At 40.4% G+C, this 17,002-nt stretch overlaps 1 protein-coding gene across 2 annotated transcripts in view; it reads left to right on the top strand.

Annotated features, from left to right (window-relative positions):
• kiaa1549lb (KIAA1549-like b) overlaps nucleotides 1-16,677 on the top strand; it is a 61,761-nt gene extending 45,084 nt beyond the window's left edge. Inside the window, exons 12-23 of one of the 2 annotated variants that reach the window (XM_039794164.1) lie at nucleotides 496-531; nucleotides 2,279-2,469; nucleotides 5,337-5,467; nucleotides 6,401-6,525; nucleotides 7,606-7,829; nucleotides 9,046-9,178; nucleotides 12,843-13,217; nucleotides 13,305-13,399; nucleotides 13,735-13,883; nucleotides 14,017-14,168; nucleotides 15,084-15,154; nucleotides 15,601-15,735. In XM_039794164.1, the coding sequence (XP_039650098.1) occupies nucleotides 496-531; nucleotides 2,279-2,469; nucleotides 5,337-5,467; nucleotides 6,401-6,525; nucleotides 7,606-7,829; nucleotides 9,046-9,178; nucleotides 12,843-13,217; nucleotides 13,305-13,399; nucleotides 13,735-13,883; nucleotides 14,017-14,168; nucleotides 15,084-15,113 (1,641 nt within the window). In that variant the 3' untranslated portion in view covers nucleotides 15,114-15,154; nucleotides 15,601-15,735. Of the gene's footprint in view, nucleotides 1-495; nucleotides 532-2,278; nucleotides 2,470-5,336; nucleotides 5,468-6,400; nucleotides 6,526-7,605; nucleotides 7,830-9,045; nucleotides 9,179-12,842; nucleotides 13,218-13,304; nucleotides 13,400-13,734; nucleotides 13,884-14,016; nucleotides 14,169-15,083; nucleotides 15,155-15,600 lie in introns of both variants that reach the window. The other variant, XM_039794163.1, reaches the window with a different exon arrangement.
• The last annotated feature ends 325 nt before the right edge of the window (nucleotides 16,678-17,002 follow it).

Raw genomic sequence — 17,002 nt, 5'->3', positions numbered from 1 at the left:
TTTTCTTGGTTTTTTATTATTATTATTATTATTATTATTATTATTATTATTAGTAGTAGTCTATATTAACATCATGTGTTGGGGTTTTGGACTGTTGGACAAAACAAGACATTTTTAAAGACATCGGCTCTTGGAAATTATGATGGCCAGTTTCTGATATTTTATAAACAACACAATTAATTGAGAAACTAATCAACAGATTAATCAATGGAAATGATCAGTAGCTGCAGCCTTAGAGTAGGTGTTTGTGACTTTATAGCTACAGTGGGACTGTGGTTCAGTATGTGTCGCTGAGTAATGAGCGTCTGCAGTGATCAATGTGTGATTGACCTTGGTATACAGAATTTTATGTTTTTGTGTTATATTAATTATTATCTACTAACTGCTGTCTGTATAACCTGTGTTAATGCACTGCTAGAATCCTAGTCAATCTTGAAACTTGAGCACACTCACACACCAACACACCAAAACAAAAATATCTTCTCTTGTTTTCAGATGGCATATCGGAGAGATGTGGGCTATTATCACCAGGTATCTGCCTTTCTGTATTTCCTCTCATTACTGATCTGTGTTTTCATCATCAGAGCTTAACTGTGCCAACAGTGGGATTTGAACAGGATTCTGGGCAGACATCACCTATGATATATTTCAATAAATCCTACTGTGCTGATGGAAACTAAGGATGCACCAGCGCCTTTCACAATGAGATTTTCTTGGATGAAAGCTTGGTATTGCCTATTCTTCTTATAGCAGTCTCCAAATGGCACGTTTGAAAGAAGCTTTTACAGAGAATGGTTATTATGGAAAAAAAATAATAATTTCAAGCAGAATGAGTGTGTGAATGTGTGTGTACTGTCACTTGTTTATTTTGTGTAGAGAAAATTGAAAGCTGTTTCCACCGTTGTTGCATCAAGAGTGTCCTAATCAAAGTTATCTCTCCATCTCCACCGTCTGTGGTTTTTTTTTTCTCTTCCCTGTCATATGTCAATGTAGATGAATGGAAATGCAGAGTATAACACTCAGCACATCCCACTCCTTTATTTATGAGATTTCATTTGAGAGAAAAAAAAAAAAATCTTCTATATTAAACTACCACTGCTACTTTCAGAGCAGTTATCACTACGCAACATCTAAAGTCCTGCAAAGTCTCATCATGTAAAAACCACCAAAAAGCTTAATTCAATCAGATATGAAATACGATTGGGTTGCTTCTGACAAACCTTCACATTCTGGGTAGATATTGGAGTATATTACTGCTTTTTTCTACTAAGTTATGTAAAAAACAAGAAGGTATTCTTAAACTGCTCAAAGATAGAGTGACTCCTAAACATTTAAATGAGGCTCTTTCACTGCCTCTTCTGTATTACCTGCAATGTCTGTAAGCCAAACACTTTCATCATAGACCCTTGTTAGTTTCCACTTTTGAGAGCAGCTGCAGTAGCACTTTTAGTTGTAGTAGTGAGAAAACTGGATCCAAAGAAAATCTTTGCTCGCTCTCTATGTGTGTGTGTGTGTGTGTGTGTGTGTGTGTGTGTGTGTGTGTGTGTGTGTGTGTGTGTGTGTGTGTGTGTGTGTGTGTGTGTGTGTGTGTGTGTGTGTGTGTGTGTGTGTGTGTGTGTGTGTGTGTGTGCTCTATAGGAAGAGAGAGGATGCATGTTCTTCAGTCGGGGGTGTATCACATATTGATTTTGTGGCCCGGCTTGGCTGCATTGAGGAAGTGCTGTGTCTCTGACAATTTATGACACTGCATTGAGATTAGTCCTAAATATTTCAGTGTTTGTGTTTGGTTTTGGCCCTTATCTTTACTATAAACATGTTGACATCCAGTGTTAGGTAGAACACCATGACTCCTTTTCCTCCTCCCTTTTATCCTCTAACGTTTAACTTTGCTACTAGATTTCTGTGAGAGTCTGCAGATCTCATCTTGTCACCACCCACTGCGGGTCATTTATTTGACGAGAATTTGGATGAAGATGAAAAAGGGCCTCAGTTGAATCTGTGCTTATCTATTTCAAGGCACTGCAGCGCAGTAATCCCAGTTCTGTTCCTTAAGTCTTCTGGACATCTCTTAAAAAGATACTTTACTGTAGATATAAGATATAACTCTATTTTGAGATGGCTGTCTATGTGACACTTCTGGTTAGCTAATATATATCTCTTTGTTTCTCCTGTCAACAATTACACTATATGACCACTGGTATAATGTGAATAGAAATCAATCTTAGTTAAAGCTGTCTCTTTTGTCTTTTTCCATTTTCACTCAACCCCTGTCAATCAGCCAGTCCAGGGTTTTGACTATGCCAAGCAGCACCTGGGCCAACAGGGAGGAGATGAGGAGACCCTGCCTGCAAGTCAGGATACCCTTGTGATGTCTCTACAAATTCGGGACACGCCACTTTCACTAGAAAAGGCCCTGCAGCAAGACGGAACTGCCAACAAGAAAAGCCTCACCTCTGACAAACACAAGAGGTATCATCATATCTACACATAATCACCTCCTCAGGCTGTAATCTTCACAAAAACTTTTAAAATTGTGAAAAAAGGATAAACATTTTTTTTTATCTTAATTAACCCACGAAGCTTAGACAATTTTCATAATTTCAGGGACAAAAGACTCACTGCAAACTGAAGATCGAAGAATACAATACTTATTATCATTTAGTAAAATAAAATCTTAATATTATCTAGATGATGTGCATGATTATTATGGTGTTTAAAGTTAGCATACTGAAGTGCATTTAAGGGTCAAATTGAAATTCGAATTCTCCTCACTTTTTGTGTAAGAAAGAATATACTTTATACTATAATATAATAATAATATAATAAACTATAATACTGCAGCTATCGTGCATAACTAGGATGAAACCGTTTTTGGACATATCTGTGGAAACAGCTCCCGAGTTTGACTGACACCTACCGACGTTGCTAGGAGACACGCTATAGCTTCCGTGGTGCACTATTAAATTCAAAACCCTATGAACATTGACACAAGAAATTTTTTCTCTTAAACGGGCCTTGTAGCGTTAGCTATCATCTTTTAACAATTTAAGCCAACACTTAACAACTGGAGGACCTGTTCTGCTGTCTAGTTTGTATTCCACTCGGAAAGTGGAAGCTAGCTGGCATGTCCCGTTAACATTTGCAAACGATGAAGAGCTGCACGAAGCGGCTAACTGAGATCCTGCGGACATCTGAATGTAAATCATTTTCTATCTGTTATCGTTCTCTCGCTCATAACGGTATTTCCTGCAATGCTTGAGATTTTAATGGGTCCATGATTGAAAAATGAAAATGAAATCTTAAATCCTGAAGTGTTTTATTGTGAAGGTGGCACAGAGGAAAAGCCATGTTTTTACCTGAATCAAAAGTATTTATCCTCTGTTCTGTACATTTCTCAAACTCAGCTTACCAGGCTCTGAGGCTCAGCTAAGTGATTTTCACACTCGGCTCAACTTTTGTAAGTCTGAGCTTTATTTGTCTCAGTTAACATGTTAGTATGTTAGAAGGAAACATGTTGCTTCCTCTAACAGATGATAATCATTTGAATTATCTTAAATTAGAAATAGTCTAAGGTTTTTCCTTCAAATGAGACTGAAGGCAAGCATCCTCCCAAAGGGTAGTACATTTGCTTACAGTATATGTGTTTTATCTTAACAATTGCACCACTGCTCTGTCAGAAAGCTCCTGGGTTACATAGAGAGAGGCAGGATGATAAAACACAAGAATCCCTCTAGCCCTATTGTCTGTCCTCATTCTACCCTGATGCTGAGTGATGGGTGGTCATTAACAGAGTTCTGTGTGTGGGCAGGTGAAATTGACCATTTTCCTAATCTGACAGTTAGTAGCGCTGTTTCGAAATGAATTGCCATGTTAACTAATGCTAAATTATTTAATCGAGGAACGCAAAAGGGCATCATTTTTCAAAGCCATGCAGGATTCTGAAATCAAATTAAATGTATAGTGTGTGACAGAATAGGGAATCTATAGACTGGAGGTCCTGCAGTAATGATTTTGAGACTCCTGAGGCAGCAACCGTTTTTAATTTGTTTGTTTTTTATCAAACTGTTGGTCTAAGGTTCCCTTCTTTTTATGAGATCAAGTCTTAAGTCATCATTCCTATTCGGTTTTCAACCAGCCATATGCTATTATCCCAAGACATAACAAGCTTGTTCTTTAATGTTTCTTCTGAAAGTTCCCAGAGATAGTAACTATCATAACTGATACCCAAGAGATTAGATATACTGTTAAAAAATGTACTAGGCTACATACTATGTGTATGTAGCCTAGTACATTTAAAAAAAATTGATATAGCTTGTGGAAAAGCAGCTGACCTGCAAGTGCAACATGATTTTAGCTTTCTACTTGATGCCAAGACCAATAACAGACGATCAAATCTTTTAATCAGGTGCTGGCTCAGAGTTCTTGTTTACTTAGGACTGAAAGTGCAACCTGTCATTCACCTGTTGTACAGCTGGTTTGAAATGACATCTCTCCCAAAATGCCTGTTGAGACCTGACAGACAAAGAGAAACTTGTGGGATGATTCTGGGAGGTTACATTTTTGTAAATTATTGTTTCACTTCAAAAGGATTTAAAAAGGAGAACTTATGAATTCAGGAATTCAGGTCTAGATTGCTGTTATGCATATTGAATACAAACACATTTAAAAACATCATGTCTAATTTGCTTCTTCCTCTTTGAAATCCTTTCATGTGTACCAAGGTCACACATCTGTTAGCTTCTAAACACCAACACAGGATCAAACATGCAATCCTCTCAAAAAGCCAATGTAAACGTAATCTGTACACCTCAATTAATTATTATACGTCTTTGGCTAAAGCACGGGGCTAACTCTCTGCCACACTGCCTCAACGAGAGCAGGGAGGGCAGCCGCTGTTCCTCTGACTCTCTTTGCTGTTATCATTTTTACCAGACAATAAGGGGATAGACCACGGTGCTTTGATGTCACTGTCAGCCTCGTGGTCCTCTGAGCCGCTGCTTGATCAGCTCTAATTCCAACTACAGTACAGCGTTTGAAGCTAGTGAAACAAGAATTGGATAAAGCAATTGTTTGTCCAATTAATAAAAGAACCAGTCTTGCTTCACACTGGACATAAACGCACACACGTTTAGAAATCTGCATCCATGCAGAATGTAGTAGAGACACATCCACAGACAAATATGCAAGTTTATTAATCAAAACATGCAGGTTAATGTACAAAACACAAACACGTACAAGGGGGGTGAGGTTGTTTAAGGGAGGGATGACATAACCTGGCTGTGAGCCCAGCTTCCGGAGAGCTCACCGCCTTTTCCTGTTGCTATGGTTACTTGCAGCAAGTTGCCGAGTGAGGACGGTTCCGTCATCAGCAACGAATCAGAGAAGCTGAATTCCGGTAGGGGCTTGACAGTGCTGAAAGTCACAGCACAGCAGAAACTGACAAAGGAGGAGACGCGCAAGAGGGAAGGTGAGAGTCACACACACATGCAAATACAAATTATTTATTCTACAGCTCCTTTGCAGACAAGGTCAGGTGTGTCACAAAAATCTTTTTTCCATTCTCTCCTGCGTGAAACGCTCTTCCAGCCTCTGTTTCTCATGCACACAGGTACCATAAGAGGAATCCACTGCCACAGCAGCTTTTTTTTTTTACAGCCAGAAAGGTAGCCACTCAGCAATAAGCAGTGATGGACCCGATGAATATGCATGAGACAGACACTCTGCTGACATGATACAGTATGTCAGACTAGTGGATGCTGTGACACTGGCAGAAACACATACACACTCACACATCCACTAATGCAAAACTGAAGAAAGGCAACATGAAGTCACACACCATGTGCTCTTCTAAGAGGCTGTGCAGTTTAAGTAAAAGCCGTTCAGACGTTGAACCATTCGCTGTTCTATTCTTGTCCGCTGCTTCTAAATGTTCCACATGTGGTGGGAGTGAGTCAAATTAATCAAATTCATATACCCTGCTTGTAAATTGGATCGAGCTCGCTATATTATGATTTTCTTAATGGGTGGATTTGAATAATTCATCAGCTGAGTTAAGGGAAACTAGAATTGAATCCAGTTTGTCTAATGTCAGATAAGGAATAAAAGTGCAAAGTCAGTTCTTTCATCTATCACAGAGATGCATTGCCACAACCTTTTGAAGCCAACACTATCTTTTGTGATCTGTCGTCTGTTCGTCCACCACTTCATTTGCTGACACAGACGGCGGATGTTTGACGTAATCCCACAGTGTCCCACAGAGAGACAAGGTGATGAGAGAGAGGTGGGGGGAGGCAGAGAGACAAAGAGGGAGTGTGACAGTTTGTTCCTCTTTTGACTGGCTATGTAATGATTAGAGGTATCTGTAGTCTCTTTGTGAGTGAACTCCCTCTCTGTTCTTCAGATCCATATGACACCTCCTCTGGCTCCCTGCAGCTTATTTCCATAAAGCCCACGGCGGCTCAGCCCCACTACACACACCCTGCATCCTCTGACCGCAGCCAGGACTCTGCCATCGTCAATGGAGAGGTGATGCACATGCACGCATCCATTCAGAGTTGCACAGACTTAAGGCCATTTTATAGTCGTGCGTAAAATCGACGGCGTAGCCCCGCAGACCCCTCTGCGTCTACACCGGACCCTATGCCGTATCCGCGCACCTCTCGAAAAATTTAACTACACGTTGCAGCGATGCATGTCGCTCGGCCGTGGCTTGGTAGCGTTGCATTTCCCCCGGCTCATTTCCTGGTTTTCCTTCTTTGTTTCTCTCACTATGACTCTAGAGTCAGTACTCGCTCCAAAGCTAATCGCCGTCACTCTCTCACTTCTCCCTCGCTCTATCACCCACTCACACACAAACATGCCGGCTCGACGCACACACCAGTATAAACATCAGGCCACTTACGTAGGCTACGGTGAGAGCACTGCGTGGAGCCTCCGCACAACTGTAAAACGGCCTTTACTTGAACAAATTTAACACAGATGTATTAAAGGCCATGAAGCGCTGTTTTCTCCACCAGCTTCTTATTATCAGCGATGAAGATGAGCTCACTATTTTCTGCCAAAGTTTTGGTTATTTCACATACACACAAACCCCCTTATTGTCTATACATAGGAAATCCATACATCAACTGAATTCCCTAGGTCTCTAGTTTGTTGAGTTTCATCAGGCTGTGATGATCCTAGAGGTCACAATAGGTCATCTTATATTGAAAAATATGATAAAGGAAAATAGGATTTTTTATATATATATATATATATCCAAGGGTTTTTTCTCAGAAAATGATATAAGACAACCTCTACAGTAAAGTGACTTTTATCACTAGATCATGGAACAACTAGAAACAATTTATGCAAGACACTTTCTGTTTTATTTTTAAGCAATATAATAATCATGAAAAGTAATCGATATGGTCTGAATCTTTCTGACTTGGATTATTACATAACAGTTTCATTTTCAGAGCTTCTTATTCCCTCTGATCTTTTAGTCACACATGCCTTTTAGGACAAAGCAGAATCATACCACATGCAGCAAAAACAACCTTGTGTCTGCTTTTCATTCTGATCTCCACATGTGTCTTTGCGTCCTGCGCTCTTTCCTCTTTGCAGGTGAACTTGGCTCTGAAGCAGAAGTCAGACATAGAGCACTACAGGAACAAGCTGAGACTGAAGGCTAAGAGGAAGGGATTTTATGACTTCCCCTCCGCAGACGGAAGCGGTCGAGCTGTGGCGCAGAGACAGCGGCACGGCCATGAGAGGGCAGCCGGTGAGCATGGCAGACCACTGGAGCCTGATGATGAGCGAGGTTCCACTTATGTCAAGTCTCACAGGAGGTGAGGGGAGAGTGGAAAAGCAAGTGGAACCAGGGTTTGGCATGAGTGTAAACACAAGTGTGTGAGGGTACAATTCGAGCAGTCACAAAGTGCTGCAGGTGACATGGCAGTTAAAATGTGGATTGGGTTTCTAACCATGTTGCTAATTGGCTTATAGATAATTAAAACTGTCTCTAATGTTTTCATTATCCTGTCAGCAGTCAGTAGCGAGAGACCCATCAAGCCTTTCTGATTAGTTTGATCCAAGTCCTGAGCTTCCATAATAGAGATAAGAGGATTGGCAGGGTGTCCGACGGGCCACTATGCTGGTTCTGTCCAGCTTCTGCTTTACAGATGCACATAAAGATGGACAGAGTCTTTGGTTATTACAGACTCAGAGCCACACATAAGAGTACAATTTAGCCACAATACTGTAGCTCCCTTCAGAGCGGAAAGTAACATTTTAATTTTGGCTTGTGTTTTGACTTAGCGAAGGGTTGAATTTTTATATCCCACAATGGTGAGCAAGATAATTTAATTTAATTTATACATTTAATTTAATTTATACTGTTTATTGATCCCCAGTGGGGAAATTACAATTTACACTCTGTTTTGTTAGAAATCACTACACACAGGCCTGAAATACACACACACATGCTCAGGACCTATTCATGCACAAATGGAGAGGTGTCAGAGTGAGTGGGCTGCCAGTACTGGACCAGCACCCTGAGCGGTTGGGGGGGTACGGTGCCTTGCTCAAGAGCACCTGGCAGTGCCCAGGAGGTGAACTGGCAAATGATCACTTACACCAACACCATGCTTTGCCTAACTAAAGTGATCATTTCAAAGCAGGTTTGCTGATATGCATCTGGTCCTTGATGTCATTGATTGTACGTTGTTGTTTTGTTCAACAAATTTATTTTTTCTTTATCAGTATTGCACTTGCTGTGCAACACCTCAAGGATATCCTCATACCTGGCATATGGCACAACAATATTATTTAAACTGTTGATTCAGCTCTTTTACTTGATGCCCTTATGAGCTATCCTAACATACTGTATGCATTTGGTTTTACATCACAACTTTATGTACCTTTTTTTGAAAGGGAATCCGATACATCACTGGCAGACACTCTGAAACCATGGCTGAAAAGTAAGAAAGCTGAATTGATAGGATTTCTGTGAATAATACCCCACGTCTGATTTGTACTAAATCCACCTTTTACTCCAATTGACAGGCACTCGCAGGTAGGGCAGACGGCCTATCGCAGCAGACAGAGTCTGAGTAGTCCCAGTCCTGGAGGAACAGAGATGGACATGCTTGTTATGAGGGAGAGACCAAGGAGAGGCATCCGCAACAGCGGCTATGATGTGAGTCACACCACCAAGTGACTCTGTCTGCCGACAAGATGCAGTTAAACTTTCCAAAGGAATTAATGTTTACCATTTTAAAAACATCACTAACACAAAGTAAGTGTTGTTACTTTTTAAATGATATAAGGTAAACCTTTAACTTATCAGGTAATAATGATACTAATTATTGTACTAATTAAATACGAATATGTGTTCACTTATATGCTTATATGCTTGTCACCAAATTCAGATGATGATAATAAAAAAAAATTTTTTTTTTCAATCTAGTAAGATGGAATGTAAAAATAGACAATATTATCAATCAGAGCTTGTCGGTGCTAAATCTATGCCTTATGCCCATATGTAAGGCACTGTGCAGCAGAGATGGGAAGTAACGAAGTACAAATACTTCGTTACTGTACTTAAGTAGATATTTCGGATATTTCTACTTTACTTTACTATTTTTTTTTGTGGCGACTTTTTACTTTTACTCCTTACATTTTAACACGAATATCGGTACTTTCTACTCCTTACATTTTTAAAATTGGCTCGTTACTTTAGTTTTGTACAAGAGGTCGTAATGTCGGAGAATAGCGCGGACACGCGCCTCACACCGCGAGCGGGCGCGTGCGCCACACAGAAAAAAGTGAGAAAAAAGAAAGAGAATCTGCTGTCCGGAGGATAATCAGTTGAGATCGTGTGTGTGCGTCCTTGAGAACTGTAAGTAGTATAACTTATGTTGTCAGTTAATGTAAGCCTGTTGTTGTATTGGTCTATAGTTCCTGCACAGTTAAAGTAGGTTAGCTAGTGATTTAGTTGTTTGTGTTCTTCACCTGTTAGCTAGGTTTCACGTTGCTTGTAATGCATCAAAAGAAAGAAGTTGTCTCTGTCCGTGTTTTACAGACACACCTGGGGGCGAAGTTTGAAACCAGCATCAGCTTTAAATACGGTCCTAATCTAATCCTCACTAGCAAGTTTCAAATAATTTCACTGGAGTTACCGTTATTATTTTTCACGTGATCCATACCGAATTCAATCTAATTGGATGGGAATATACTGTAGGCTACGTTGCATGTAACGCACCACTACAAGACGACTCGACAGATTTGGCCGCATTCTGCATTCATTTGCAGCAAATAATTGCAGCTTGATGGTGGTAACGTTAGCACTAGTAGTATGGACGGCGACATGATTGAAAATGAAGAAAACAGAGATCCCAGAGATTAGGCAGACAAGCAGCAAGACATTCCCAATCATCCCTGGCCTTATCTGAGAGAGATGTTTGAGATAGGCTAGGAGGCGTCAAGTATGACTCCTGGCCAATGTGCTGTGTAACTCTAAAAGTATGGGGAACTTCTTAATTAATCTATGTTTAGTAATTCATATTGTATCCTTTATTTTCTTTCTATATTTGAGCACACACACATACATGTAGATTCCTTTAAATGTTAAGGGGACGATTAAAAAAGAGAAACTGGATCTGTGAATTCTCACAGAATCACAATTGAATTCATATCTTGCTACTCAGTCCGAATCTTATTAAGCTGGAGTCCCAGTCTCTGTCACAATAATCATATATGTGATGTTTGGCAGACATCCATTTAAAATGTAGACAATGGCATATAAAGAGCCTGGTTTTTATGTCCACTGAAGTTTCTCATCTTGCACTCTAGTAACGTGTGTGGTCCAGGTAGCTTTGTTTAAAAAGTGGTTGTCATTCGCAAGGCTACTTTTACTTTTATACTTTAAGTACATTTCAAAGCCTGTACTTTGTTACTTTTACTTAAGTAAAGAAGTTAAATCAGTACTTCTACTTTTACCAGAGTAATTTTTAACACAAGTATCTGTACTTCTACTTAAGTACGGGAAGTGAGTACTTTTGCCATCTCTGCTGTGCAGCCGCTGAGCTAAAAATCAGACGTCTTCTACTCAGGTGTGGTTTCAAGTGTGCCACAGCAAGCGAGGGAAGAGAAGTGGTTCATTAATAATTAAGAGTTAAGATTTATAAGGTCCTGTCATTTTGATTTGTAATGCGTCTCAGGATGGCTGGTTTATGCCTCCACTCTTTTATTGTTCCATTATGGCTCTGTGTAGGGCTCTTTCTGTCATGAAGTCAGAATACTAGTATGTGAGTTTCCGAGAGTAATCGAGCAGACCATTCCTAAAAAGTATTTTCATTCTGAGCTGTCCTAAAAAATATATGAGCAGCGATAGAAATATTTCACTGAACTGCTATCCATTTTGACCAGTCAGAGCAGGAAAAACACAGGTGTAACTGGCTCTGGTATTGTTGTGCTGGCTCACTGGCATGGCTTACTGGGACGCTTAGATGGTAAATAAACAAGGTATTATATGGACCTGTGCTTTTCCTACTATTGCAAGTCAAATGTCTGCTGATTGTGCATTTAATTTAGACTCTTAGGATGACAGGGAGGTGCCATGAGCAAAATGCCACATCTTAACATGACAAACAGAATTCAGAATTCAATAACAGAAGACTATTGACAAGCTTTACAAATTAAGATTATCCAGACTAATAGTAGTTCTTTGATTCTGACATCCCATTATCATGACTCTTGGTCATCTTGTATTTTCTGTGCTTAAACTCTTTGTAGCTAACTGTTCAGCTCTGTTAGAAATATAGCACAATAGCCAGTAGAAGCTACATGGTCCTTTTCAGAACTCCTTGCCCTCTTCATTACAATGGGACTAGTGTGGCAAGCCCCATAACTATAGATGCAAGCCTCTGCCATTCCGTGTTGCAGAGAGGACTGATTTACGAGGTGCACCACGCTAGGTCTCCTGTGGCTACCCTCTATTCACACAGGAAGTAGGGCATCCTCAACTGGTATTCATTTATCACTGAATATAAGGACTGGATAGATTGAAACAGGTGTTGGGAGATGGAGAAAGAGAACAGGATATGAAAAGATGGAGGAACTTTAAAAAATGTGAGGAATAGCATGTAAAGATTGAGTGAAATGGCAGGTAAATAATTAACATGCAATGAATATACATGGGAGACAGGATGATAGAGATACCATGTATACTGTAGTGTAGATAAGAAAAGAGAAACAGAGAGGGAAGATACAGAATAGCATTAGCACACATACAATAGACCTCCAGCAACTTCTTACGTATTGTTGGATTGCTTAGTATAGTAAGTAAGTATAGAAAAGGTTAGCATGCACTGAAACAAAGTAACTGGTTCTGCTGACTGAGCCTCCTCTGACCATGCAGTAACACAGCTGGATCAAACTCATCCAGTTGACTAGTCTCAGAAACATGTGCGTAACATAAAACCGCCTCATCCAGCTCAGTCAGCACCCTGTCAACAACCCACTGAGACAATGCCAGGAGACATTATAGAACTTGCAACTTTCCAGCTTTCTTTAGGTGAAGCTGTTGATGTCCCATGTGTCCCCTCCCCATGTGGCTGCTGCTACAGATTTACCCACTCAAGCATCACTATAAAACTATTACTTAAAATTGTGCCCAATTTTCATATCCTTTTATTCTTGTATGTATAAAAGATTCCATGTTGTGTGTACTGTAACTGTGTTTGCTTCTCATGCAGATCCCTTGTACATTGTTTTATGAAATAGCTTATACTGTTTCTTTGTATTGTGTGTGTTGAGTCTCAATTCATATTCTCTTGTAAATGTGTTTGTATATGTTTTAGACTGAGCCTGAGTTGATTGAGGAGACGAATGTTGACCGCCTCATGGGGCCGCGGGAATACATGTATGGCCGGGGCTTGAAAGGCCCCTCGGAGACATCCACTCTGAGCTCGCAGCCGTCCATTGATGAAGTGCGACAGCAGATGCACCTGTTGCTGGAGGAAGCGTTCAGTCTGGCTTCAGGGGGGCAGTCCACATCCGGAAGGCACTCCCGTCACCACCACCCACCTTCTGACCAGTACAGCCCCGCGCCGCCTCCCCTCCCCTACGCCGACGTGGTGACCAGCGCCCCTGGTACAATGAGCTGTGGACGGGGAGGCCTGCAGTGGGTACCATCCTATGGTGCAGAAATGTATCAATGCAGCCTGCCCAAACCGGTAAGTGTGATGAGATTATTTCCCCTCTCTTAAGAACTGTGTTAGATAGTTTATGTAACATAAAATGCCTTTCACTATCTGTTTAAGGCCTTTCGCTTCACCCAGCTTCCTGAGATGGCCATGGGCTCTCCTCCCCCTTTACCACCTCGCACTGGACCTCCACCTGGGACCTCCTTACGACGGTAAGGCTAAATCGGTCTCACATATGCACACACACTGACACAGATGTAGGCAGACACAGACATACAAACATACACTGTCTTTAGCATGCCAAAGCCCATCAGATATTCCACATTTATTCACATTCAAATTCGTGTTCAGGGACTAGATATTCACCAGGTGGCCAGAGTGATTTTAGGCCTTGTTTAAATTTGAATATTGAACTAGTGCATTGAGAGATGGCAAGAATGTTAATAAGGTACTCACTTTTCCACATGGAGTGTCTGCCATCTAGTGGTACTGACCAAGTATTTTAGTAACTCCACGTTCATGTCTCTGCAATCTCTGTCCAACTTAGTTCCACTTCTGACTTGGGGCCTAAGGGAAGGAGCTCAGAGACATCTGTCACTGAAATGCAGAGTCAACATGACAACAACCCATATGGGCCAACAACTAGAGCAGCACTTCCATCTATCACTGCAGAGCAGCCTGTGTCCAACTACTCAGGTAAGCATACAGTATGAGGAGATGACTTTGCATTTTAAAAGAAACACATAATGCCAAAATACATTTTTCAAGTATAGTAATACATCCCCCTGAAATACATTCATCAGTGAACATCAGCCTCTCTCCTCTGTAGGAAACCCAATAACAGCCGTCTACGCCATCCCAGCCACCAGGCCCGGCTACTCAGAATACTTTGTCTCCACACCAACCACCTCCTACCACAGTCCCTCCTGGATGTCCTATCCACCTGAACCTGAGGATGTGCCGCCACAGTGGGCAGACTCTGTAAGGAAGCCTATTTTGCTTGCTTAGGAAGCACCCAATCAATCCCCCTAAAAAATAAATAGATCATTAACTGAAAGATGGGCAATTTATAGAGGTAGGGTAACGTGACAAGATGTCTTGATTAAATCAAGACAGTCGCAGTTTTCAAGCATTTGTCCAAGTGCACCAACAGATATTTGTCCTAATAACTTAACTTTAAATTTTCCGAAAAATAAACTATTCTAAGTGACTATTGTGAAATTTCTTGCAAAAGTAAGGCTATATCCTGAGCGTGAACAGGTTCGAAAAGAAAATAAGCTCTTTGTTTTTCTCTCGTTAGTGCAGTAGCGCGTTTAGACTCAATCAGTAAGTGTTGTTATTTTGGACTCTTGCAGAGACATCAGAAAGCCAGTGTTCTGGCTTTATACCAGCCAATTTAATTCTATACTTTTTAATTAAATAATTTAATGCAATCTAATAAAACTGTAAAAAAAAAAAAAATTGATTGTGATTGTTGTATTCCCAACAACTTCTGGTCACCCTACTGAGCCAGAAAGTGAGCTGCATCACTGCAACAGCTAGGTCTAAAAAAGGAATAAACACTCAGAAACATATATGTCATGTGTAGGTGAGATTGCCTCTCTGTATTAAAACATTGTCTTTTGCAGACCATCTCACTATGGCACTGACATATTCCTATCTAGCCTTGAAAGGGACCGGGCCTCATTAAACAACAAACCTCCTACCTCCTACCTCCTCCTCCGCTTTTTTTTATTAAAATAAGACGGGTTCCATTCATTCTGTTGGATCTGTTATAACCCATGTTACCCTCCCTCCCCTGCACAGGAGTTTCCTTGTTTGTATGGAATGTTCTCTTTTTTTCCCTGTCTGTTTGCCTGTTTCAACCAGATGCCTTCACGCAGTGTCTTTTTGCAGAACCAGTGTCAATTAGAAACCATTTGCTGATCTGAATTTATGGCTGGCGTTGGACACAACAAAATACCGGGGTAGTTGAGCACATTTCCTAAATGACCACCTATTTTACTTTTTACTTTTTTTCTTTCTTGTGGTGTAAATCTGACACTTGAAGATTTTGTATCAACATTCAAAAGTAGTCCATTTTGGAGTTCAAACACTGTTTGAACCAAAGTCCATTTCAGTATCATACACTCGCACAATAGATCTCCACACTCATTACTTTCCCTGTTATTTTGGTTCATTTAAAATGATTTTTCCCAGATAGAATTGTCTACATGTTCCCTTATCACCCATTTAATTCTTTCTAAAATAGTGGTGCAAAATAAAAAATGTTCACTCAGCAAAAAAAAAAAAAAAACTATCACAAATACTCCTATATATCCTTCTAATTATTTAATTAGCTGCCATTTGTTTCGTGGGTAGTAATAATATAAAGTCGCTGTATTACTGATTTCATGTCTACCCTGTGTTCCAGGTGCCCCTGCCTGGGTACGTAGAGGCTTTTCCTCATCCTCGCTACCCACAGGGGAGCCCCACCAGGCTGCCCCTGCAATATAACAAGGCACTGGAGCAGCCACCCACTGCCCGTAGCACAGCATCCCAGCAAAGCCTGCACCAGGTGGTGAAGGACATGGACAGTATGCCCCTGAGCAGCCTCTCCACCTCTGCACTCGTGCAGGCTATCCGGCAGGAGGTGGCCAAGCTGGCGAAGAAGCAAAATGATGTGTTTGAGTTCTAGTTTTAATTCTGTCCCCTTGTGTGCAGAAGATGGTTAACTGTGCATTCGTTTTCAACAGAGGCACACAAAGGCGGTGCTCCTTCAGACTGATTTTTTTTAATTTTTTTTGTTTGTACTGTTAAATGGACTTTACCCACTGATTACCCACTGATTGATTTCTTTTCACACACCATTGGTGTTTTGCAGTTCCTGACTTAAAGGAGCAGAAAAGATTATGTTTTATTTTTATGTTGATGATGTCCCGAGTAACGACATGCATCTCTTCTTTGTAGATATGTCAATAGGATACGCTAAATATGGAAAATATAATTTTTTTTCCAGGATTAGACATTTTTTTGTGAATCACAATCAATTGAGAAGACCGTACTGAGAGGGCCGAATACTTCCTGTCAGATGGTGTAAGTATAAACCACAGTGTATATGAGCATGTACAGTATTAGGACATCATGTATCTTATCTCCTTTTATAGACCATCATCTTCAAAAAGACGGGCTATCAATATCATTATTAATATCAGTTCATTCAAGCATCCATACCACATCAAACTACCAATTCCAAATATTCTTCAGTTTATTTACATATCACATACCAACACCATGACAGTAACAATAGACACCGACTGTCCTTGGTTGTCTAATGATTTTGAGAGATTTAAAGTAGTTCCTGTTAATTAACAAATTTACTAAATACAGTATCTGCCTTTTTAGTTTAACCCAATTGAATGTGAAATCTTAAGTTGCATCTATGAAGATGCGACACATAGATGGAAATGTTTGCCTGTATGTATTTGAAATAGAGGGAAGCCTTTCCTGATTTGTTTGGGTGTGCGTTGACTGGGTTGACACGGAGTGAATACTTAAAAAAATTAACTTTGACTTAACTATACTGTATGTTGCTCTTTTCTTGAGGAGAACAACAAAAACACTTTGGCTTTCAAAAACCCAAATGAAAAAGTGAATTCATATTAGCACAGCAGTTTTATAACTAGCCCAGTGGTTTTAAGATGCACAGATGATTCAGTGCACATACAGTGCCTTGCGAAAGTATTCGGCCCCCTTGAACGTTTCGACCTTTTGACACATTTCAGGCCTCAAACATAAAGATATAAAACTGTAATTTTTTGTGAAGAATCAACAAC

This window comes from Perca fluviatilis, chromosome 3 (genome assembly GCF_010015445.1).
Source record: "Perca fluviatilis chromosome 3, GENO_Pfluv_1.0, whole genome shotgun sequence".
Classification (NCBI taxonomy): Eukaryota; Metazoa; Chordata; class Actinopteri; order Perciformes; family Percidae; genus Perca; species Perca fluviatilis.
The sequence above is the reverse complement of the archived record's forward strand: the minus strand, read 5'-3'. Positions and strand labels throughout refer to the sequence as shown.